We start from the raw sequence: 20,434 nt of genomic DNA, 5'->3' as shown, positions 1-20,434 counted from the left end.
ACACGTCTTTTGGCAATGCTTTGGAGTTAATTAGAAGGTTCATCTCCAAAATTATTATATTCCTTTATTGATCCCCATGAGGGAAATCCAAGTGTTAAATACTATACAACTACACAGACAATAAATACACATACTATACAACTACACAGACAATAAATACACATACTATACAACTACACAGACAATAAATACACATACTATACAACTACACAGACAATAAATACACATACTATACAACTACACAGACAATAAATACACATACTATACAACTACACAGACAATAAATACACATACTATACAACTACACAGACAATAAATATACATACATACTATACAACTACACAGACAATAAATACACATAAATACACATACTATACAACTACACAGACAATAAATACACTATACAACTACACAGACAATAAATACACATATACAACTACACAGACAATAAATACACATACTATACAACTACACAGACAATAAATACACATACTATACAACTACACAGACAATAAATACACATACTATACAACTACACAGACAATAAATACACATACTATACAACTACACAGACAATAAATACACATACTATACAACTACACAGACAATAAATACACATACTATACAACTACACAGACAATAAATACACATACTATACAACTACACACAGACAATAAATACACATACTATACAACTACACAGACAATAAATACACATACTATACAACTACACAGACAATAAATACACATACTATACAACTACACAGACAATAAATACACATACTATACAACTACACAGACAATAAATACACATACTATACAACTACACAGACAATAAATACACATACTATACAACTACACAGACAATAAATACACATACTATACAACAAAATAAAGATAAAATAAAGACAAGAAATCTCCTTTAATCTGGGTTTAATTGATCATTTTACAGTTTAAAACACGTTAAGTGAAGTAAATAGTGTATAAAATGTTTATGTTAGAGGCCTCTTGTGCTGAAACAGAGAAAACGACAGCTGTCTATTATCCTGAAGGAGAAACCAGCGTTGCGCAATCCACGACCCTCCCTTTACGTCAACAACGCGGCCCCGCCTCCTCTCTGACGCCATTGGACGAGCGCATCTGAGCGCCGCGTTCTGATTGGCTCTCCGCCGCGTCGCTCAGGAGTGGTGGGGCCCCGCTCCACTTCCTGGTTGTGGCTGTCAGACACCAGCCACGGTTCGGGACAGCAACCGATGTCCTTTGTCGTCGCCCTGCGAGTTTTAATCGGCCACAAAACAAGAAGTCCTGTAAGTGGGGAATGCATGTTGTACCGACCAGTGTTTTTGGGGCATTTTAAAATATATGTGACGAGTATTTAACCTTAAAAAAGCGACATGTTTCCTGTCTTCCGGTGAAGGGTATTTTCTTGTAACGTAAAGGGTTAACTCCTGTCGTAAAAACGATGCTTTACGCTTTCCCCTTTTAATCCACAGCAAGATGTCAAAGACCAGCTGCTTCCTCTTGTGTGGTGACAGATTAAAGGAACTATATAGAACCTGACATCTTAAAACAATATATATGTGTGTCAGTACTATATGCAATACAATAGTTATAATAGTTTCTGTCTGTATATGTAATATTTCAGTTACTGTGAATTATTTACTGTTTTTTATTTTTTTATTGCTCATTTGCTTATTTATAATACTTATTTTTAATCTTTTTTTTTGTTTTACTATGTCTCTTGTTTGCACTATCCTCTATGCTGCTGTAATCCTGTACATTTCCCCACTGAGGGACTAATAAAGGATTATCTTATTTTATTTTACGACAAACTATAAATACAAAGACCTTTAAATGCATGGAAGTGTGAATGGAGCTCACCATGTGTGTCTTTAAAAAGGAAACCCTCTCTACTGATGACTCACAATGCAAGTGAATGAAGATGGTGCTCATCACGAGCAGGAATAGTTTGCATTTCTGGTTCTGTCACTTCTAAGTGTGCAGCTTCAGAGAGGTGCAGCTGGTCAGAAATGTTCCTCGGGGCTAATTATTGTCATGTTTGGCTCCAGTCATGAGCAGCCTGTGGGAGCTATGCTGCAGAGTAGCATTATATGGGGATTTTAAGGGCGATGCACTGGGTGGATATAGAAACAATCTGGCTGAAAAGATGAAAAACATATTTCATTTAAGAAAATATAATGTTTTTGCTTGAATTAAATAGTCTAAAACTAGGAATTTGTTTTGGAGTAGTGCACTTTCAAATAACAGAAGTTTGCATCAATAAGAGTCTACTTTTAATCATGCATTCTTATTTAATTTGATATATCCTGATTTGAATTATTATTATTTTTTTTAGCTAATTCTGGATTATTTAGTTGAGGCAAAGATTTTACATTTGAGAAATCGTCCACATCTATATTATCTAACTGCAGCTGTTTTGTTTTGGGTGTAAATGTTGATGGATAAGCATTAAGAAATTAAGGTTTTAGGTCATTTTGAAACAGTGCCGCTATTGCATAGTGTGTCCACCGGAGGGCGCTGAAGAGTCCATGTTTTTTAATATATATTTAGTAATTGGGATTTTTAAACTCCTAAATATCCATATAGATCTATTTCAGTTTCAAAAAGTCTGTATTGATTGGGCTCTAGTACTTCTGCTGATTTTGTTAAATCAAAAAACTATTTTAATTCTACTATCATAATTACGGAATTGATAGAAGCATCATTTGTACATCTCAGGTAACATAACTAGTATTAAAAAAACTGGCCAAATATTTCTGTAAAGCTGGAATAATATAAAAGAATAAGTAAGCACGACAGGTGTCTGTACTCGGTACTATGGACGCATTTTGGATGGTACGCTCTGAGGTTTAATATTTCACCCAGACTTTTATTATATGTTCTTTATAAACCGTTTAAAAAAGAGGCTAATTTGCACCTTTGTAATCCGAGATGCACAAATATCCCATCATCCTTCTGTGCATTTTTTGTGCTAATTCTTCCAGTAAATAAGTCACTTATTTCAACAAATTCATTAGACATTTGTGCCATCTGTAGCTGCGTTTTAATAAAAATGCATTAGAATCTGCTTCAGCATTCACGTCTCCATGGCAACCTTTATTCTAAGTGCGTTAAACTGGGAATGCAGATACTTTTTTGGGTCGCCCCTGGTGGGAATTGAGGCTCTACATCCTGCTGGAGCTGGTTTCATGTTCTGCTCGTTAAAACAGGAAACAGTCCTCTAACAGTTGCAAATATACTGTTTATTAATTTCCTTTTAAATTACACTTTTTCACTAAGTAAATATTTATTAAATAGCAGATTCATTTTATACAAAAAACACCTACTTTAACAAGTACTTTAGTCCTTCTCTTAGAAAAAATGCTGAATATTCCCTGTAGTATTTTATGTTACTAACATTTTGCATTCATTGCACAGAACAGTTATCAAAGTAATAATGAAATGTGTTCTGCATAGTTGGACAAACATAATGATCTTGCAAAAGGTGATGTTAACAATCATTTTCATTATTGATTAATATGTCAATTATCTTTTATTTTAACTAATCAATCTGTCTGATCATGTGGGGTTTTAAATGTCAAAACTAATCACAAATGCCACATCACAGAGCAAATGTGGAGTCCTCAAAGTGATTTAAGTTCTTATTAGTGATTATGTAATGAGGAATAACCTTTCAAATGAAAAATAAGTCATTTTTCTAAGCAAAAAAGCCAAATATTTTATGGTACTAGCTTCTTAAATGTCATTATTTTCTGATCTTTCTCTTTGTTATAACATTGTAAACTGAATATATTTTGCTGCTTCATGCTGGAAATACTAACTTTTTACTTACTTTATTTGATTTATTTCTTAGTTTATTTTTATCCTATTGATTGGTTTATTGTTTAATCTATTGTACAGTTTTATCAGGGTTTTTCTTGCTTTGTTTGGCCTCATTGTTGAGCTTTTTGTTGTTTTATTGCCTTTATTTAGCTGTTTGTCCATCAAAGCACTTTGTAAACTCGGTTGTTATTCTAGACAACGTTGCAGGCAGAACCTCCAGGGGCCGAGCAAAGGCCCCGCCCGAGAATGATCAAAATGGTCATTTCTTTCTCAGAGTAGTGAAGGTTTCTCTTCATTCCTCTGCCTCTCTGCACCTTCTTTACCTGAACTTCCAGACAAACAGCCTGACTCCCAGCTTTTTTTGGACCCTCCCACCCTCCGTACTGACTCGCATACCTTTTCCACCTGTCATGTAAGAGCCTTAAAACCCTACCGGTGTCCACGCTAAGTTTCCTCACTGCACTTTACTTTTTGCTCCTGTAGGGACGATGGCGTTCAGGAAGGCTCTGAAGCAGACGGCCGTCATCGGCGGCGGGGCGGTCGCCACAGTTTTCGGCCTCTCACAGCTGATCGAGTACAGGAAGACACAGGTAATCTGCTTTAAGAGGTCACTTTTTACTTTGTGTTTGCTGCTGCATGAATTCAAGTTCTGCAGGATTCAGCTGAAAGCAAATGTGTTTATGTTTTTGCTTCTTATTGTCATTATTGTTCATGCTGCTTCACATGCTTTTACATCATGAGACGTGTGAAATTAAAGGATAAAATACTTTTTTCAGTACAGTATTGTGAAGGGTGTTTATTGAAACAAGTCGACCCAGCAGGGAGGGACTACCTCTTGGGGCATGTCCGGTCTAGATGCTGGAATGTGCTCGCTCTCATTTTCAAGGGGTTTTTGTTCTATCGGATCACTTGGAAACAGACCAGTGCTGAATCCTGACATGCTTAGAAATTATGATGATTAAATGACAATGTTTTCTTTCTTTTCACATTGTTGTTAAGACTCTCCATAGAACTGACCACCTCACATTGTTTTTCTTCCACTTCCTGGTCCAATAAAATATGTTCTGCTCATTAATTGTAATTGAGGGTTTGAGGACAACTTGTTTTTTTGAGTTCCAGGAGGTGTGGCTGTTTGACTATTTATATTTATTTAAAATAAACCAGGTTTGTCACCTGTGTTTTCTAAAAAAGGGAAAAGTTGGACATTTTGCAAAATAATGTTTTTCACTTTCCTGCTGAGAGTTACATGAGAAGATGGATACCAAACTCTGTATTGTCTGTATGCTTAATATGAAGCCATGCTAGCAACCTGCTAACATAGCTTAGCATACAGACTGGAACCAGTTGCCAGGCAGCCAGTGCAGACACCAAGGGAAATAAGATGTCAAGCCTCCAAACTGAGCCTCTCATGAACACTTGCTCTTTATAACCACACGGCTCCTTTTGAAATGGACCAGCAGCTGTGTTTCAACCGTGACCTCTGACCTCAGGGCCTATTTTAAGCAATGCCACACAACTACATACCAGACTTAATGTGACTGTGCAACCCTAATGTGAACTCTGTTTTGTGTCCTGATGCAATAATGTCTTCTCTTTGCCCACCGTCGTCCTCTCCACCAAGCACGGATTGGTAAGCAAGAAGTCGACCCTGATGAAATATAATTATTTTTCACAATAGTTTGTAATCATGCATGCCTCTAATCCCAGTAATTGCAACGCTGATGAGATGAATGTCCGTCTTGTCTCCTTTAGCAAGGGCATATGGCTTGGGAGAAGTTTTTCAAGACAGCGGCCGATTGGCTATTAGCGTGGGCCGTGCCTTGCTATTCGCTGACTTAACTTGATTACATGGGGGGGGCACGCTGGCACTTAATTCTGTGGCGGTGTTTGTCTGTATGCATCATCAAAAAAAGACAATGATTATATCATCTTCTCGTTTGCGGCTGCAGACCTAAATTACAAACGCCTGCTACTATTTGCAAGTCAAATGCCACGTTTGCTTCAAAGCAGCTTGATGCAATCATTTAGCTTGAACGGCTAAATAGAAAAAAAATGAATGAATATTTCATTAGAAGTGAAATTCATCCTCGTATCAGAGGAGCTGTTTTTTTTGTTGCTTTTTTTCGTAGTGTCGTATGTGATTATTTCTTTATGATTATTTTGCTAATCATTGTGATTTTTCTTTTTTTTTTTCTTTGCAAAGTTGTGCAGCATGTTGCAGCAGAAAGTTTCCTTTTGCTACTAATCGCATTAAGAATATATATGTTGATGAATGAACTTTTAGCAACACTTCACTTGGAGACTAAAGGTGAGAAGGAGACATCATAAGCACTTTTTAAATCTCTGAATATCTTAGATTTGAGATTAAAAGGTCTTTTTTAAATTTAAAAATGCATTTAAACTACATTTGGTGGAAATATTCAGGATGTTTCCCCAATTAAAGTAGCAATACTATGAAGTAAAAATAGAAAAAGTCTTGCATCCAAAGCAAAGTATATGCATCAACAAATATTTTGCAGAATATTTAACAAAATCTCAACTTTCACTATTCATTTAAGGACCAAAATATTATGCAAATAAATATGAAATGAAGAAGATTATTATGAAAAATGTTTGTTTTTGTTCTCTATTAATGTAAAACAATGAAACCTCTATTTTTCTTTAACTCTATAAATGTATTAACTGGGCTGAACTAAACTTTTTAAAATAGTAACAATAGAGATAAATGCACTTCTAGGCTTCCGTACATCCATTATCCTCCATCCATTACGACACAATAATGCATATTATGAGCTCAGTACAGTGATCTCATTACAGTCAAATCCATAATGTATTAAAATGATTGCATTATTTCACATGTAGTTTTATGAGGTGATTATAATGCATAAAAACATTTCACTGTATTTTTCCAGTGTGCTTATAATGTTTCAAAATGCACCTCAAGGAAAGTGTTGCTATATATTTATGGCTTTTGCATGGTTTATAAAATTAACATAGTGTTTTAAATAGATATTAACATAGAAACTTCTATTCTTGCACCATTCGTGACTCGTTAACGTCGTTAAAATGTGTTATTCCTCATTGTGTTGGTGCTGCTGTGTGTGTTTGTGTCACATCCAGACTCGGTTGGCCCACGTCGCAGCAGAAGCAGAGCTCCGGGTTCCCTTCGCCGACGAGTTCCCCAGTCGGCAGGCCCAGCTGGCGGCGCTGCAGAGCACCGAGGAGTTTGACGTCCTGGTGGTCGGAGGAGGAGCCACGGGGGCAGGATGTGCCTTAGACGCTGTCACACGCAGTGAGTGAACCTCTCTGGGTGCAACACTCCCCGTTAATACAACAGGTTTCAGGCTCTATTAGTGTCTTAATGGAGTCACGATTAAAGGAGGGAGACGAGTTTATAAAGGTCTCTCTCCAGGACGTCAGCTGCTGTTTTAGGAACAGAAGCTTAACTGTAACTTTCTGTAAATACACCGAAGAGATGTATATCAGTGCTGTGGTAATTTATATATAGATTAGTGGTAGACATTTGTGCAGCTTTAATATAGCACCCAAATATTTGCACAATAAGAGATATTTGGAGACAACTTTATATAGTTTTAAAGCATTTCTTTTTTTTGTGTATCGGTGTTAAAGACATATTCTTCATCTTTTCTCTCAGTGAAACTATATACATTTATCAGTCATTGCTGTATTGCATAGACATATTGATATCAAACAGTTCATCCTTTGAATTTCTCCGCAGACCTCAAGACTGCTCTCGTGGAGAGAAACGACTTCTCTTCGGGGACGAGCAGTCGGAGCACCAAGCTGATCCACGGAGGAGTCCGCTACCTCCAGAAGGCCATCATGCAGTTAGACTACGAACAGGTTCCTCTTCACACTCCTTTTTTCTTCATTTTCATCTCCTATTACTTCCTCTTCTTCGACATTAACATGCTCTTTATTTTGTGGGAGCAGTACATGATGGTGAAGGAGGCCCTCCACGAGCGAGCCAACCTCCTGGAGATCGCACCTCATCTATCTGCACCGCTACCCATAATGCTTCCTGTCTACAAGTAAGTGCCAGGAGTCAGACAATACAAAGAAAAATGCACAAAAGAATGTTATCATTGGTATGTTTCATTAGTATAAAGGTTTTTATCTTTTAAATGAAGATAGTTGTTGTTTAATTTGATGGAAAACCCTCAAAACTACCTAAAAATGCAGATACAATCTACCTTTAATCACGGTGTTAATTTCCAAGATGGTGGCAGTTGCCTTACTACTGGGCGGGGATCAAGATGTACGACCTGGTGGCTGGGATCCAGAATCTGAAGAGCAGCTACGTACTCAGTAAGACCAAGGCCTTGGAGCACTTTCCCATGCTGAAGAAGGACAAGCTGGTGGGAGCCATCGTCTACTACGACGGTGAGTGCCTGCCCTTTTTGCTTTGTCACCGGTCAGTGTGGACAGTAATCAGAAACGGCAGCCTCCGTTTGTTGATTACTCATCTTTGTATTTTCTGTAAACACGAGCAGAGCAGCTGAGTCAGTCTTGGTGCTCTCGCCCTTTTTCTGCTGTTTTCGTTGCCTCATAAAGTCCCATCAATATAGTTCTTATATTACTTTTATATCTCCTCTGTCCATTCATATATAGATATTTCCTCTGTGTTGAAAACCTTTTGGACATACATTTTATAGGAAGTCCTGGCTCTAAATAAATTGTAATAATATGATTAATGGTAACAGATTGTAGATGTAGGTGTTGCCTCGTGGCCTTCCTGTCTCCTCTGGTGCCTCACTAAATGTGTTGACATGCTGGAAGGACGCCCATTCTTCCCTTTGCCAGTAAACGCAACATGCTCCTTTAATGATCCCAGAGGAGGACCAACATGTTGAGTATCAGTGTGTCTGATGCTACTTAAAGAGGCTTTTAATGTCTCGTATTTATGGAATTCAACAGTCAAAATCAGTGTGATTAATAGCAGAAATTAAGATCTGATCTGCAGTTTTAGTAACGTGACTCCTGGTTCAATATTTTTATGAAAGAAACATTCACAAATAAAGCAGTTAAAGCTTAATTTACATTATTTTATGCTTTCTAAATACCTCACACTATATTAAACCAAAAGCTTCTTTGCTCCTTAAATGTAAAATAGAAGTGGTCAGATATAACTGGGTTTACTGCAGGCTGAAATAAAAGAAGAGCATTTTCTTGGTGCAAAGCAGCGTATGTTTGATTTCCACCCCCCCACCCATCATCTGCTCTGAGGTGGTGGGTGGGGGATGTTGGAGGGGTGGGGAGTCTTTTTCTCCAATTATGCCGTCTGGAACAATCACGCCGGTGACATTTCCAAATCTGACCTTCTCTCCCGGCGGTGTCGGGCGCAGAGGAGCGCCGTAGACGGTCAGAGCGGCGGAGCAGCAGCTTTTTCTCCCGCTGTCGTGGTTACTGCAGCTGCTGCTGCTGCCACCAACTACAGCAGAGGCACTTTGGTTCTGCAGCACACATGTCGGCCTAACACTCTTATTCTGAACCGGCTGGGTGGTTTACATACGCTCTGAAATCTGAGGGAAATGAATAGTATGTTTAGCTAATAATATTAGAGGGATGGATATCAAAAACTTATTTATTTTGTCATAAACAACCACATTTAAATTTACATTTGAGGCAAAGACATCTGCAACATTGTCATATAATGTCTGTTTCTAGAATAAAATGAGTCATAGAGGAAAATAAATTAATATTATTGTACGTATATTAACAGGATGTTATGGCCATCATTCTCTGTGGCAAATATTTCTATATTTTTTTATGTTAATATGGCAACTAGCATCAACAGAAGAGACCTGTGCACTAAGAAATTCCACAGGAAGAAAGTGAGTGATTTTGCACAGAGAAAAGGCCATCAAATGCAGAAATATGAACTTTTAATACGCTTAATTTTATGCATAATTGTAAATACAAAACACAAATGAGCTGCTTGCATTATCTATAAACAATACTTAATATATTTAAAATAAGCATATTCTCGAGGGTGGCCATTATTATGAGAAATAATCATTTTTGATTTTCAAGTAATTAAGTATCAATAAAAAATGAAATAAAAGTGAGGTTTAGATGAACCAAACTTTGTTTAAATCGTCAGCTTATCAGCACCCATGTCAAATAAATACAGTACACATGAATGAGTGTATTATTCCACCCCATATAACTCAACCTCCACCCTAACCCTCCACCTTTCTTCTTCTTCTCCTCTCTCCCCTTCAGGTCAGCACAACGACGCCCGTATGAATCTGGCCATCGCCCTCAGCTCCGCCCGCTACGGCGCCGCCGTCGCCAACTACACCGAGGTTGTCCACCTGCTGAAGACCAAGGACCCGCAGACCGGACAGGAGAAGGTGTGTGGCGCCCGCTGCAGGGACGTCCTCACAGGTGAGGCATGCAGGTGGAGGTGTTGGTGTTAGAGACTTTACCAACAGTCAACACAACAGTCGAGTATTTCGCTAAAATTATGAGCAGTATTCAATTAAAATGAAGCCTAAGCATGTTTTCAGAGGTCTTTCTTCTATATTTTTATGCTTTTTGTTGGAATACATCATGTAACGTGCAGTATTTCCTCTCTCATCCTGTATCAATAAAATATCTCCTCAGATATCTTCCATCTTTTTAATACCATCTTTGTTTCACTATCTTTCTCTCCTCACAGGAAAGGAGTTTGACGTGAAGGCCAAGTGTGTGATCAACGCCACCGGACCGTTCACTGACTCCCTGAGGAAGATGGACAACGAAGAAACCAAAAACATCTGCCAGCCGAGCGCCGGTGTTCACATCGTCATCCCCGGTTACTACAGGTACCAACACACTCACGGCATGTCCTTTAAAATCAGATTTGTCCATATTTAATCCTCAGTGTTTCCTCACTTTAATGTGTAAATACTAAACTATTATTACATGCATGGGACAATCTTCTCTGGTTGAGACACAGCAGAGCAATAGAGTGGTTTTGTTGAAGTAGGACCTTTTTTAAAGTTCAGCCAAGCTTATTGAGCGAAACCCGAGGGAGAGTGAGCCCTTTGAACAGCGCCAGAAATGCCAAGCACCTAATTCTCTTCTTCTCTCTCGCGCTATCTTCGTCCTCCCCCTCCTTCTCTTCCTCCCACACATCTGTGCTCTTTTTCCATTTGTGTCCTCAACTCCTCAATTTGTCCCTCTCTTCTTCTCTCCTCATTTCCTTTTACTCTCAACACTTCTTTCTCATACTTATTCCCAAACTTAAGACACTTAAGATGGTAAATTAAACATAATATGTTCCTATCACTCCACTATCATCTTGCACTTGTTATAATATATAAACCCTTCTTTGTGGATTTTCTGTCCCACAGCCCCGACAACATGGGTCTGCTCGATCCGTCCACAAGTGACGGTCGTGTCATCTTCTTCCTGCCGTGGGAGAAGATGACGATCGCCGGGACGACCGACTCCCCCACCAGCGTGACGGCTCACCCCATCCCGGGGGAGGACGACATCAACTTCATCCTGAGGGAGATCCGCAACTACCTCAGCCCCGACGTGGAAGGTACAGATCATCTATCCAATCAAACAGTGTGTTTAGTTTAAAGGTGCAGTGTGCAGGACTATGCAGCATCTAGTTTTGAGGGCCAGTGTTTGGTTTGTCCATTCTGGGCTACTGTAGAAACACAAGAGGAGCTGCTACATATGTAGATATAAACAGCTCGTTCAAAACACAACCATTCTTTTTCTAAAGAAACATATTATTATTTAATTCAATTTCTGCAAATAGATCCCCCTAAATGCTACAGACTGCAGCCTTTAAATGTACATATTATTGTGTCAATGCACTGAGTCTAACATTTAGCTCTGGTTCAAAGTGAACTCTCTCCGTTAAAACGTGACCCCTTTTGTCTCGTCCTCAGTGCGGCGAGGAGACGTGTTGGCGGCGTGGAGCGGCATCCGTCCGCTGGTGACCGACCCCAACTCCAAGGACACTCAGTCCATCTGCAGGAACCACATCGTCAGCATCAGTGACAGCGGACTGGTCACCATCGCTGGTCGGTTTCTGGATTATCTCGTGACATCACTGCACAAATACTGCCGCATATTAAGGCTCATAATCATTTGTGTGTTTCTAGGTGGTAAGTGGACGACCTACAGATCCATGGCCGAAGAGACTCTGGACGCGGCCGTCAAAACCCACAGCCTGTCTGCAGAGCCCTGCAAGACCGTGGGTCTGATGCTGGAGGGAGCCAAGGGCTGGACGCCGACCCTCTACATCCGCCTGGTGCAGGACTACGGACTGGAGAACGAGGTGACACACGTTTGCACGTTACAAACAGTATTCAGTTGTGTAAGCAGCAACACTTGGGTTTGGTAAAGTCATTTTAAGTACTTCAAAGTAATAGTAGAAGTAGAACACGGTGTATATCAACACGGACTAGTTTTCTGTGCATCTGAACTTGAATTAAACCTGAAGTTTCACTGTAAACTTTACTTGTTTTGTATCAAACGTTACCATATTTTATAGGTAGACAGATTGTCATTTTTACTATTTAACGAGCAACGTATGAGCCTCAGAGGTGCTGTTTGATTTAAAAAATGAACAATACATTACACCAAAATGTTATAACTATTTGTCAAAGCTCTGCATCCAACAACAGTTTGACTTTCTGAAACATTTTGAGCATGCCGATGCGTAGAAGCACGCAGACCTTTAACTAGCTACAGATCCAAACAAAGCTGTAAGAGCTCACAGACACATTCACTGTCCTCCTCTCCGGCGGCAGAGCTGACATTAAAGCCGCTGCTGTAACAACTCTGACATTTCTACTACACAAAAGAGTGGACATGTGCTGAAATGCACTGTATGATGTACGATTTATCAATGGCATTAAGTAAGGGCACATTGATTTACATCAGCTACAAGCCATCTTTCCAATAATTAGGCTGTGCCTTTTCATTAAACCCTCGAGAACATTGTTTCATGAAGAAAAAGTACTTGTGCACCGAGAGCCTTCAGTACACTTACTCCTCATTAGAGGCGTTCTGCAGCGGCTCTGCTGCTCTCCAATATTCCTAAAAGGTCACTGTTGATATTTGGACAGTGTTTGCCCTTTCACATGATCGGAAAGCCAACGATCTGAATAGCAAATAGCCCTCTCATGCTCTGTAAACACGTGACGCCTCATGGACAAAGTGGCGTTAACACTCATCGCTTAACTCCGGAGAGGTGGAATCGATCATGTGGATATCAGGAGAAGATGTACGATGTTTAACCTGTGATTTTTATTTTGTTGGACAAGAAAAGTGAATAAAAATCACAACAATACACACAGCCAGTTCAAGGCTAAATGCTTATATGTTTCTTGATAATCCTATTTCATACATAATGAACAAATATTGTATTTCAGAATAACTCCAACTGGAGAGGAGTTGTTATTTTAGCATTTTTAGTAGTATAAGTGGCAGAGTTTCTAAGTATTTTCCAACTATAATTTTTGCTGTAGTACTAGGAAGTATTTGACTGTAACTGACAATAGAAAAAGCATCTCAACAGCTTGTTGAAACGTACTGCACAGGATGTTTTTCTTGTTAAAACTTGAATATCTTTCATTCTGTTGTTTGTTTCTGTGCGCAGGTCGCTAAGCATCTGGCGGCGACGTACGGCGGAAAGGCGTTCGACGTGGCCAAGATGGCTCAGGTCACCGGGCAAAGATGGCCGATCGTTGGGAAAAGACTGGTGTCTGAATTCCCTTACATCGAGGGCGAGGTAACGTGGGAGTTTTATTTTAAGATTTTTCCCAAAATAGCCTCAAACACTCGAGCCTCATGTGAGTCTTCTTCCCTCAGGTGCTGTATGCGATCAAGGAGTACGCCTGCACCGCCACCGACGTCATCGCCCGGAGAACGCGCCTCGGCTTCTTGAACGTGCAGGCAGCCGACGAAGCCCTCCCACGCATCGTTCAGATCATGGGCAAAGAGCTGAACTGGAGCGAGGAGCACAAGACGGTACGCTTTAACAACAACACATCCCCTACAATCAGATCATACTGAGGATTCTCTCTGCCTCAGAAAAAACCTGCTCCGTTTTACATAATGCTTTAGTCCCTGGTGGGTTTCTGTTTTGTTTTTTTTCATCTGCACACAATAGAAAAAGGTCCACACCCTTCATCCCTTTACAGGAGGAAGCTCTGTTTGTGTGTGTATGAAAGAGATGAAGTGATACGAGGGGAGTTATGTGTGCATGAAATCTGAACTCTATACTGAACTCACTATAGCTATTTTAAACAGTTATTGTTACATCACAGAGAGGCCACATGACACACACTGTAGAATATCACAAAAACAAGTTATACAAGATGCGAAACAGTAATATGTTTGTATTTAATCACTATATTTTTAAAATCATAGTTAGTAGAGGTGCTCTTGGTTTATATTTAATGTACTAACAGACTGACTTTTCTTTCCTTCTCTGCTGATGTGAAATCCAGGCCGAGCTGGAAGCAGCCAGGAAGTTTTTGTACCTCGAGATGGGCTACAGGTCTCGCTCCGAACAGCTGACCAAGACGTCTGAGATCAACCTGGACAACCAGGAAGTAATGAGGTAATGATGCACCTTTTATATTATCGGTTTCTGTGATCTGATTAAATATAAACATGTGCAACCGGCAGTATGATGGGTATTCTTGTGCAGACAGAATTAAATAAAACGTATGAAATTAAATAAAATGAGTGTTGTTAAATGTTCTAGATACTTTAAGGAATAAATGTGCTGAAATCTGTGTGACAGGTACAAGAAGCGCTTCCATAAGTTTGACAAAGAGAGCAAAGGATTCATCACAACCGTCGACGTCCAGCAGGTTTTGGAAGTGAGTCTCATTCCATCTCCTCTTCTGTCCGTCTGCCTCTCATCTTTACACACTTCTTCATTACACGTTATTGATCCATGGCTCTGTTTTTTTTTTTTTTTTCTCTAAAGAGCATCAATGTCCAAATTGATGAAAATGCGCTCCATGAAATCCTTAATGAGGTGGACCTCAACAAGAACGGACAAGTGGAAATTGATGAGTTCATGCAGGTACGTAACATGAAGACGGTGAGAGCTCAGAGGAGAGAGGAAGCTTCAAACTGTGATGCTTGGTGCAGATTAATACCATTAAAGCATTCATATTTATAAACAATAGTAATACGTATCTTACTTTTTTACATTTTCTTTTCAAGCCCCAATCTTTTGTAAATACCACAATGGAAATTTATTCTCCCTTTTTTGACCACTTGCACTATTTTCTTTTTTTAGAAACGCAGTAATATATAGAAATTAAAATTTGGCTGTTAATAAAAAGGTATAGGTTTAGCAGTTTACGCCCTCTGTGGAAGAAAATACAAAGAAATAAAATTAAATTAGAAGTGGAGTGTCTCACTTCATTCAAGTCCTAAAACCTAATTTTCATAATAACAATTGAACATATGACCATTTCAGACTGTTTCCAATAGTAATTTATGCAGGTTGCTGCACAGAATCCAGATCAAATTTGATTTGTTAAAAGCCTGAAACATGTTGATTTGCTTTGGAAATGAACAAATATTCTTCTTGCACTGGTAAATTCTTTCACTTGTTATAAGAAACTCGGACTTTTAGCAACATTATTTCATATAAGTGAGATTTTTGCAGAAAAGACTGAATTGAAAATCAGCTGAAAATAGAATCGCACATGAGCGCTGGTGTGTGAAGAGAGGAGCCATTAATGCCTCACACCTCCGTCAGTACCAGCAGAACAAACAGGACATGAAGGCTGATAATAGAAACCCAGGGGGACGCAATCCATTAAACACACCTTTTCTTTTTTCTATTTTACCGTTTTTTCCTCTGAGATTTTTTAGTGTGTGCAGCAATATTCCTGAATTTAATCTGTTTTCGATCTCCTGCCTTTATGTATTTCAAAAATTGTTACGACGTTTCTCTTTTTATATACATATTTCCTGCTAAAAGTAGTAGTAAGTACATGAATTTTATGCAGTTTTAAGCAGGTATTTCTAGGTCTATGCATATTTATAGATGTAGATATATATATTTATATTATTGTATATAGTCATTTACACATTGCACCTTCCACATCCAGATAAAGACATCATGTTCCTCAAACATACTATAAATTATAGATCCTAAAAAGGCCATTGTCCACCTGTGATGTGAGAACAATGAACATCCTGCAGAGCAGAAGGTGTGAAGTCCGACGAGATGGAGCTAATTAGAACGGAGAATCTCTGTCAGCGACTTGTGTAATGAGGCCCTTCGTGTGTGCGTGTTTGTCGGGGCTTCCGTGTCCGTCCGCCGCTAAATAAATTACTTTCTCACATGACAACGAAAGTCCAGGAAAGAGTCATTAAAGCAGAGCCTGGTGACAGCCCATGATTTAGTCTTCATTAGTGAGCTGAGGAGACGCGCTGATGGATAAATCAGATAAAATATCTTTTACCTAGAGGCCTTTTTTTGTTGTCCCCTATGTGACAAGACAAACATTATTAGGAATCAAGTATTTATTCATGCAAATGTCATGTTTTATTATGATTCTCAATGTCTGTTTCTGCTTGTGTGGATACCCGACCTGCTCATGGATGACTTAGGGACAACAAACAGGTAGCGTACATGCGCAGCACTGATGGGAAACCAGCACTGTTTAACCTCCGAGAGCCCCGCAAGGCTCAACCTCTCACTTTAGCAATAAAGTTTAAGAAAACTTTATAAAATCCTCTGGTGGTTGAAGGGTAAAAAAAACACTAAAAAGGATCCAAGAAGTGTTAAAGCTGAGCTAGGAAACTTTAGACATCGGAGACAGAAATTTTGATGTTATGTTTTTTTCTTAATGATAAGCGTGGTGATTTTCTTCTTTTATTTCAAGGAAATACTTAAGAGAAAATATTACAAATCAGAACACATTAAATAAAGTATATTAGGAGACATTGATTTACTAAAAATGCAGTAGAACATGATTATTTTTAACACCGAAGAAAAGAAATAGAATAAAAGTTTTTTATAGTTTTTATAGTCAGTAGTTGAACTCTACGCACTGCCAAGAATGGAGGCTAATGCTCTAAAAGTGTATTAATCCGCCGCAGAAAATAGTCCTCTTCAAATTCAATATTTACTCCTGTTTGAGTAACGTACAGTTACTACAATTATTTTTATAACAATCATAATCCTCCCCAAGATGGCAGCATAAAAATACTTAATCATGCAGCAGATTAAACTATGTTTAAAGCAGATAATTGTTCTTAAATAAGGCTAAAAATAGAGACAGTTAAAGGTGTCAGTATGCTTTAAACAATGTCCAATATTCGTAACTTTCCATCGATCTTTCATTTTTAACACAACTACTTCCGTCACTTTAAACGATTGCAACACCATGAACGCCTTCAAGGAAACACTTTGTTTGAAGCATACTTATAACCTTTAACAACGCAGTGGTTTATTAAAGAGCTTTATTAAGAGAATAAGTTTGTTGCTTGTCACACATTGTTGTTTTTGGTCTTAATGGTATTTGTTGACAATAAGGAAAATATAGAATAATACCTTTTTCATCCTTTTTAAAAATTGTAAAATAGAAAAGCCAAGTTCTGAAGATGCTTCGTAGCAAACTGAACACAACAGGTTTAATAGTGAAGGCGTGCTTTTTGTTAAATCATTCGTATTTTAAAGAATCACTCTTTTAAAGGGAACTTTTTTGCATCAGTCGTTCCTAAAACAGCCTCATCTCCCTCCTAGTTCAGCTTTAACACATGAAGAAAGCAGCTGGTGTCGGGTTCATTTCCTCCTAAACGTCCTGGTTAAGTAAAAGGTGATCGGGTAAACTGATAATTAAACATTTCTCTTAATTGAAGTTAACCTCTTCTTTCTGTTTCCTGTGCAGCTGATGAGCGCGGTGAAGAAGGGTCAAGTGTCGGACAGCCGTCTGGCTATTCTGATGAAAACGGCGGAGGAGACTCTGAATAAACGAGGTCCGGTGACGGTGGACCGGTCCGGGGGCGGATTCTGAGCAACCGAGGATGCAAAAAGAAAAAAAAAATCAGCTAGTGGTCCTTTAAAAGGTGGTGACAACACAAAGGGTCTCATGCAAATGGGGCTATTTGAATGACAATAATCCAATCAAGCACGTGCCGGGATGATTTTTGGCTGAATCAAGCGTCGCTCCTGAGTGTGTTTGGAGTGAAATGGTATCTAATGATTGACGCTGAGGTTTGTTTTTGTCCCGAAGAGTCGATTCCGTCTGTTTTCTCAACATCTGGTGCCTCTGGTGTTCCACAACACATCTGTTTTCTACTGTCTTTTAAACTTTGATAGTGTGATCATTGACATAATCTTTGTACTCTCTTCAACACTCCTTTTTAAAACTCCATTTTTTTTAACACTGATTGTTGAGGAAACATTGTCCTCAGTGTGATGCAGCTTTTTTTCATGTGGCAACTAATCATTTTGATGTGTTTTTATTTTACGGCTCCATTATTCCTTAAAGTTTACTGGAAAGAAATGTGTGACATGGTACCAATTGTAGGCAAAATAGAGACATACGTTTAAATCATACAACTAAACATAAATGTAGAATAACGTTCCAGCAATTAATGACTAATATTAAGATATTTTCTTGGTTTAAATGGATCAAATTTTACCTCCAATCAGTAACAAATCACCAATTCTTTCCAGGAAACCAATGAAATAACAATGGACCCCTAAAACAAAGCCTTTGCATTGTTTGGTTTCTGATTTTCGCATGTTACAATTACTCGTAAAGTAATATTTAATGGTTCTTAAAGCACTCTGAGATGTTTCTGAAGTACTTCTACTCTGATCTGGTTACATCTTCTTGTCTACTGTGTGTTTTCCATTTATTGCACTACCAGCAAACTACTAATACTGAGGTTTACATGAAGAGGTTTCCAGCTTTAGCGTAATTGAGGAAGATGCTTTTTAATCTGTTCTTTCCATATATATATATAGATATTTCTATTATTTATTCTTTTTCCTTAATGTCACTGCAGCCAATTATAGACAAATACTTTTAAAGAGATTGAAATATGTTGCATGAGAAAATCCAAGATTTTTTTTTATTTGCATGCTACATGTTTATCTAAATAATGTAAAGCAAAATCTTTATTTTTACAAAGTGCATTTGAAGTGGACTTTATTCTTTTATTTCTCGTGCTTGTGCAGCAGAGAGAAAGTAAATAATCCTGCATGCTGTTAGCGGATGTTTTCGTTGTTTGTGTCACAAATAGGACATTTTTAATGTCGCAGCATGTTTTCATCCGTTTGTGATCTTTTAGGAAACGAGAAGGCAGAACACTGTGTGAATGTGTGATTATGTGCCTTCATGTGACTAAAAAGTGACCCAACTCTTTCACAATGCCACACTCCATGTTAACAAATACAGGAAATGATGTTAAAGAATGTAAAGCTATTTAAATAAGAGTTGTTCTATAAAGAACAGTATTTCAACTGTATTGTTTGTTTGTTTTTTAGAACAGAGGTATTGTTAGAAGGGATGTGACACCATGTTGGAGGGGTTATGAACCAGAATGGAAATGTAGTTATTCTGGATCAGATGGTTCCAGTTTTAAATCCACATTTTTTTTCCAGCTTTAAAGTATTTTATTCAGGTAAAGTTTTTGCGAACTTTACAGCAAAGACCTTAAATATTTTTTTTCTTAAATAGTTTTCTCTGAGCTTTTCTCAGTGGTTGGATAAAAGGTGATGTCATGTACTTCTGAGCACCAATCAGGATTGAGGAAGTGGGTTACTTGAGTGTTACAGTATGTTTTTTTTTTTTTTTTTTTAAAAGCTCCAACACCTTCAAAGAAAATATAGAAACAAGAAGTTAATTATATTCCCTCCAACATGGCAGTAAGTCCATTCGCACTAATCCTCATTACAGACCTCCTGTTGAAGGTTTTATATTGTAAAGGAAGTGTGTGTGCGCTTCCTTATTGCCTTTATATTATGCTTTATATTCATCACTAACAGATTCATCAACATGGACTTATTCTTATGCAGTAAACAGAGACATTCCAAAAGGTTTCCTCCCATGAACCATCACTGTAACTCTTCTTGAAGTGTGTGTGTGTGTGTGTGTGTGTGTCAGTGTATGTTCACATACACAATCCCTCCACGCAGAGGACCCTTCAAACTGCCAACTGCTCGTCAAGAATAGCTCGTGGGCAGCACGACTTAAACCCACAAACCCCCGACGTTTGATTGTCTCCTGTGGATGAAATTACATCTTTATCAAAGAGAATCATGTTCCATCTACTGTAAGAAAACCGTGAGCCAGTCTGCAGGTTAAAAAAAATACAAAAAGCAATTATCTAATTAAATGTATCTTGTTGCTTGCAAAGCTTTGTTTGGTGTTTTTGTGTTTCTTATGTGAGCATCATTCATAGCTGATGTCATAACAGCAGAGGGAAGTGATGTGACGGCCTGTGAACGGGAAAGAAAAGACGGGGACATGTTTCTTTACAAAGGGTCTTTATTTACTTTAATTTGAATTTATTTTATTGTTTTTTGTCAGATTACTGAAGAATTAATCATCCAAATGAAGCGGATAAAT

At 38.4% G+C, this 20,434-nt stretch overlaps 1 protein-coding gene across 1 annotated transcript; it reads left to right on the top strand.

Annotated features, from left to right (window-relative positions):
- Positions 1 to 1,201: 1,201 nt before the first annotated feature.
- On the top strand, positions 1,202 to 20,211 carry gpd2 (glycerol-3-phosphate dehydrogenase 2 (mitochondrial)). Its single transcript, XM_054623747.1, has 17 exons — positions 1,202 to 1,306; positions 4,326 to 4,432; positions 6,963 to 7,134; positions 7,582 to 7,706; positions 7,797 to 7,894; positions 8,083 to 8,246; positions 10,089 to 10,253; positions 10,528 to 10,672; positions 11,204 to 11,397; positions 11,756 to 11,890; positions 11,972 to 12,147; positions 13,474 to 13,605; positions 13,686 to 13,844; positions 14,327 to 14,439; positions 14,626 to 14,704; positions 14,815 to 14,913; positions 17,744 to 20,211. Exons 2-17 carry the CDS (start codon positions 4,331 to 4,333, stop codon positions 17,867 to 17,869), a joined length of 2,184 nt encoding a protein of 727 aa, XP_054479722.1. The 5' UTR covers positions 1,202 to 1,306; positions 4,326 to 4,330; the 3' UTR covers positions 17,870 to 20,211.
- The last annotated feature ends 223 nt before the right edge of the window (positions 20,212 to 20,434 follow it).

This window comes from Anoplopoma fimbria, chromosome 22 (genome assembly GCF_027596085.1).
Source record: "Anoplopoma fimbria isolate UVic2021 breed Golden Eagle Sablefish chromosome 22, Afim_UVic_2022, whole genome shotgun sequence".
Taxonomy (NCBI): Eukaryota; Metazoa; Chordata; class Actinopteri; order Perciformes; family Anoplopomatidae; genus Anoplopoma; species Anoplopoma fimbria.
Note: the sequence above shows the minus strand (reverse complement) of the source record. Positions and strands in the feature narration are given on the sequence as shown.

Coding starts and splice junctions, on each gene's coding strand:
- gpd2 (XM_054623747.1), top strand. CDS start 4,331: ATGGCGTTCAGGAAGGCTCTGAAGCAGACGGCCGTCATCGGCGGCGGG. Junction 7,707..7,796: donor TGCAGTTAGACTACGAACAG/GTTCCTCTTCAC, acceptor TTGTGGGAGCAG/TACATGATGGTGAAGGAGGC. Junction 10,673..11,203: donor GTCATCCCCGGTTACTACAG/GTACCAACACAC, acceptor TCTGTCCCACAG/CCCCGACAACATGGGTCTGC.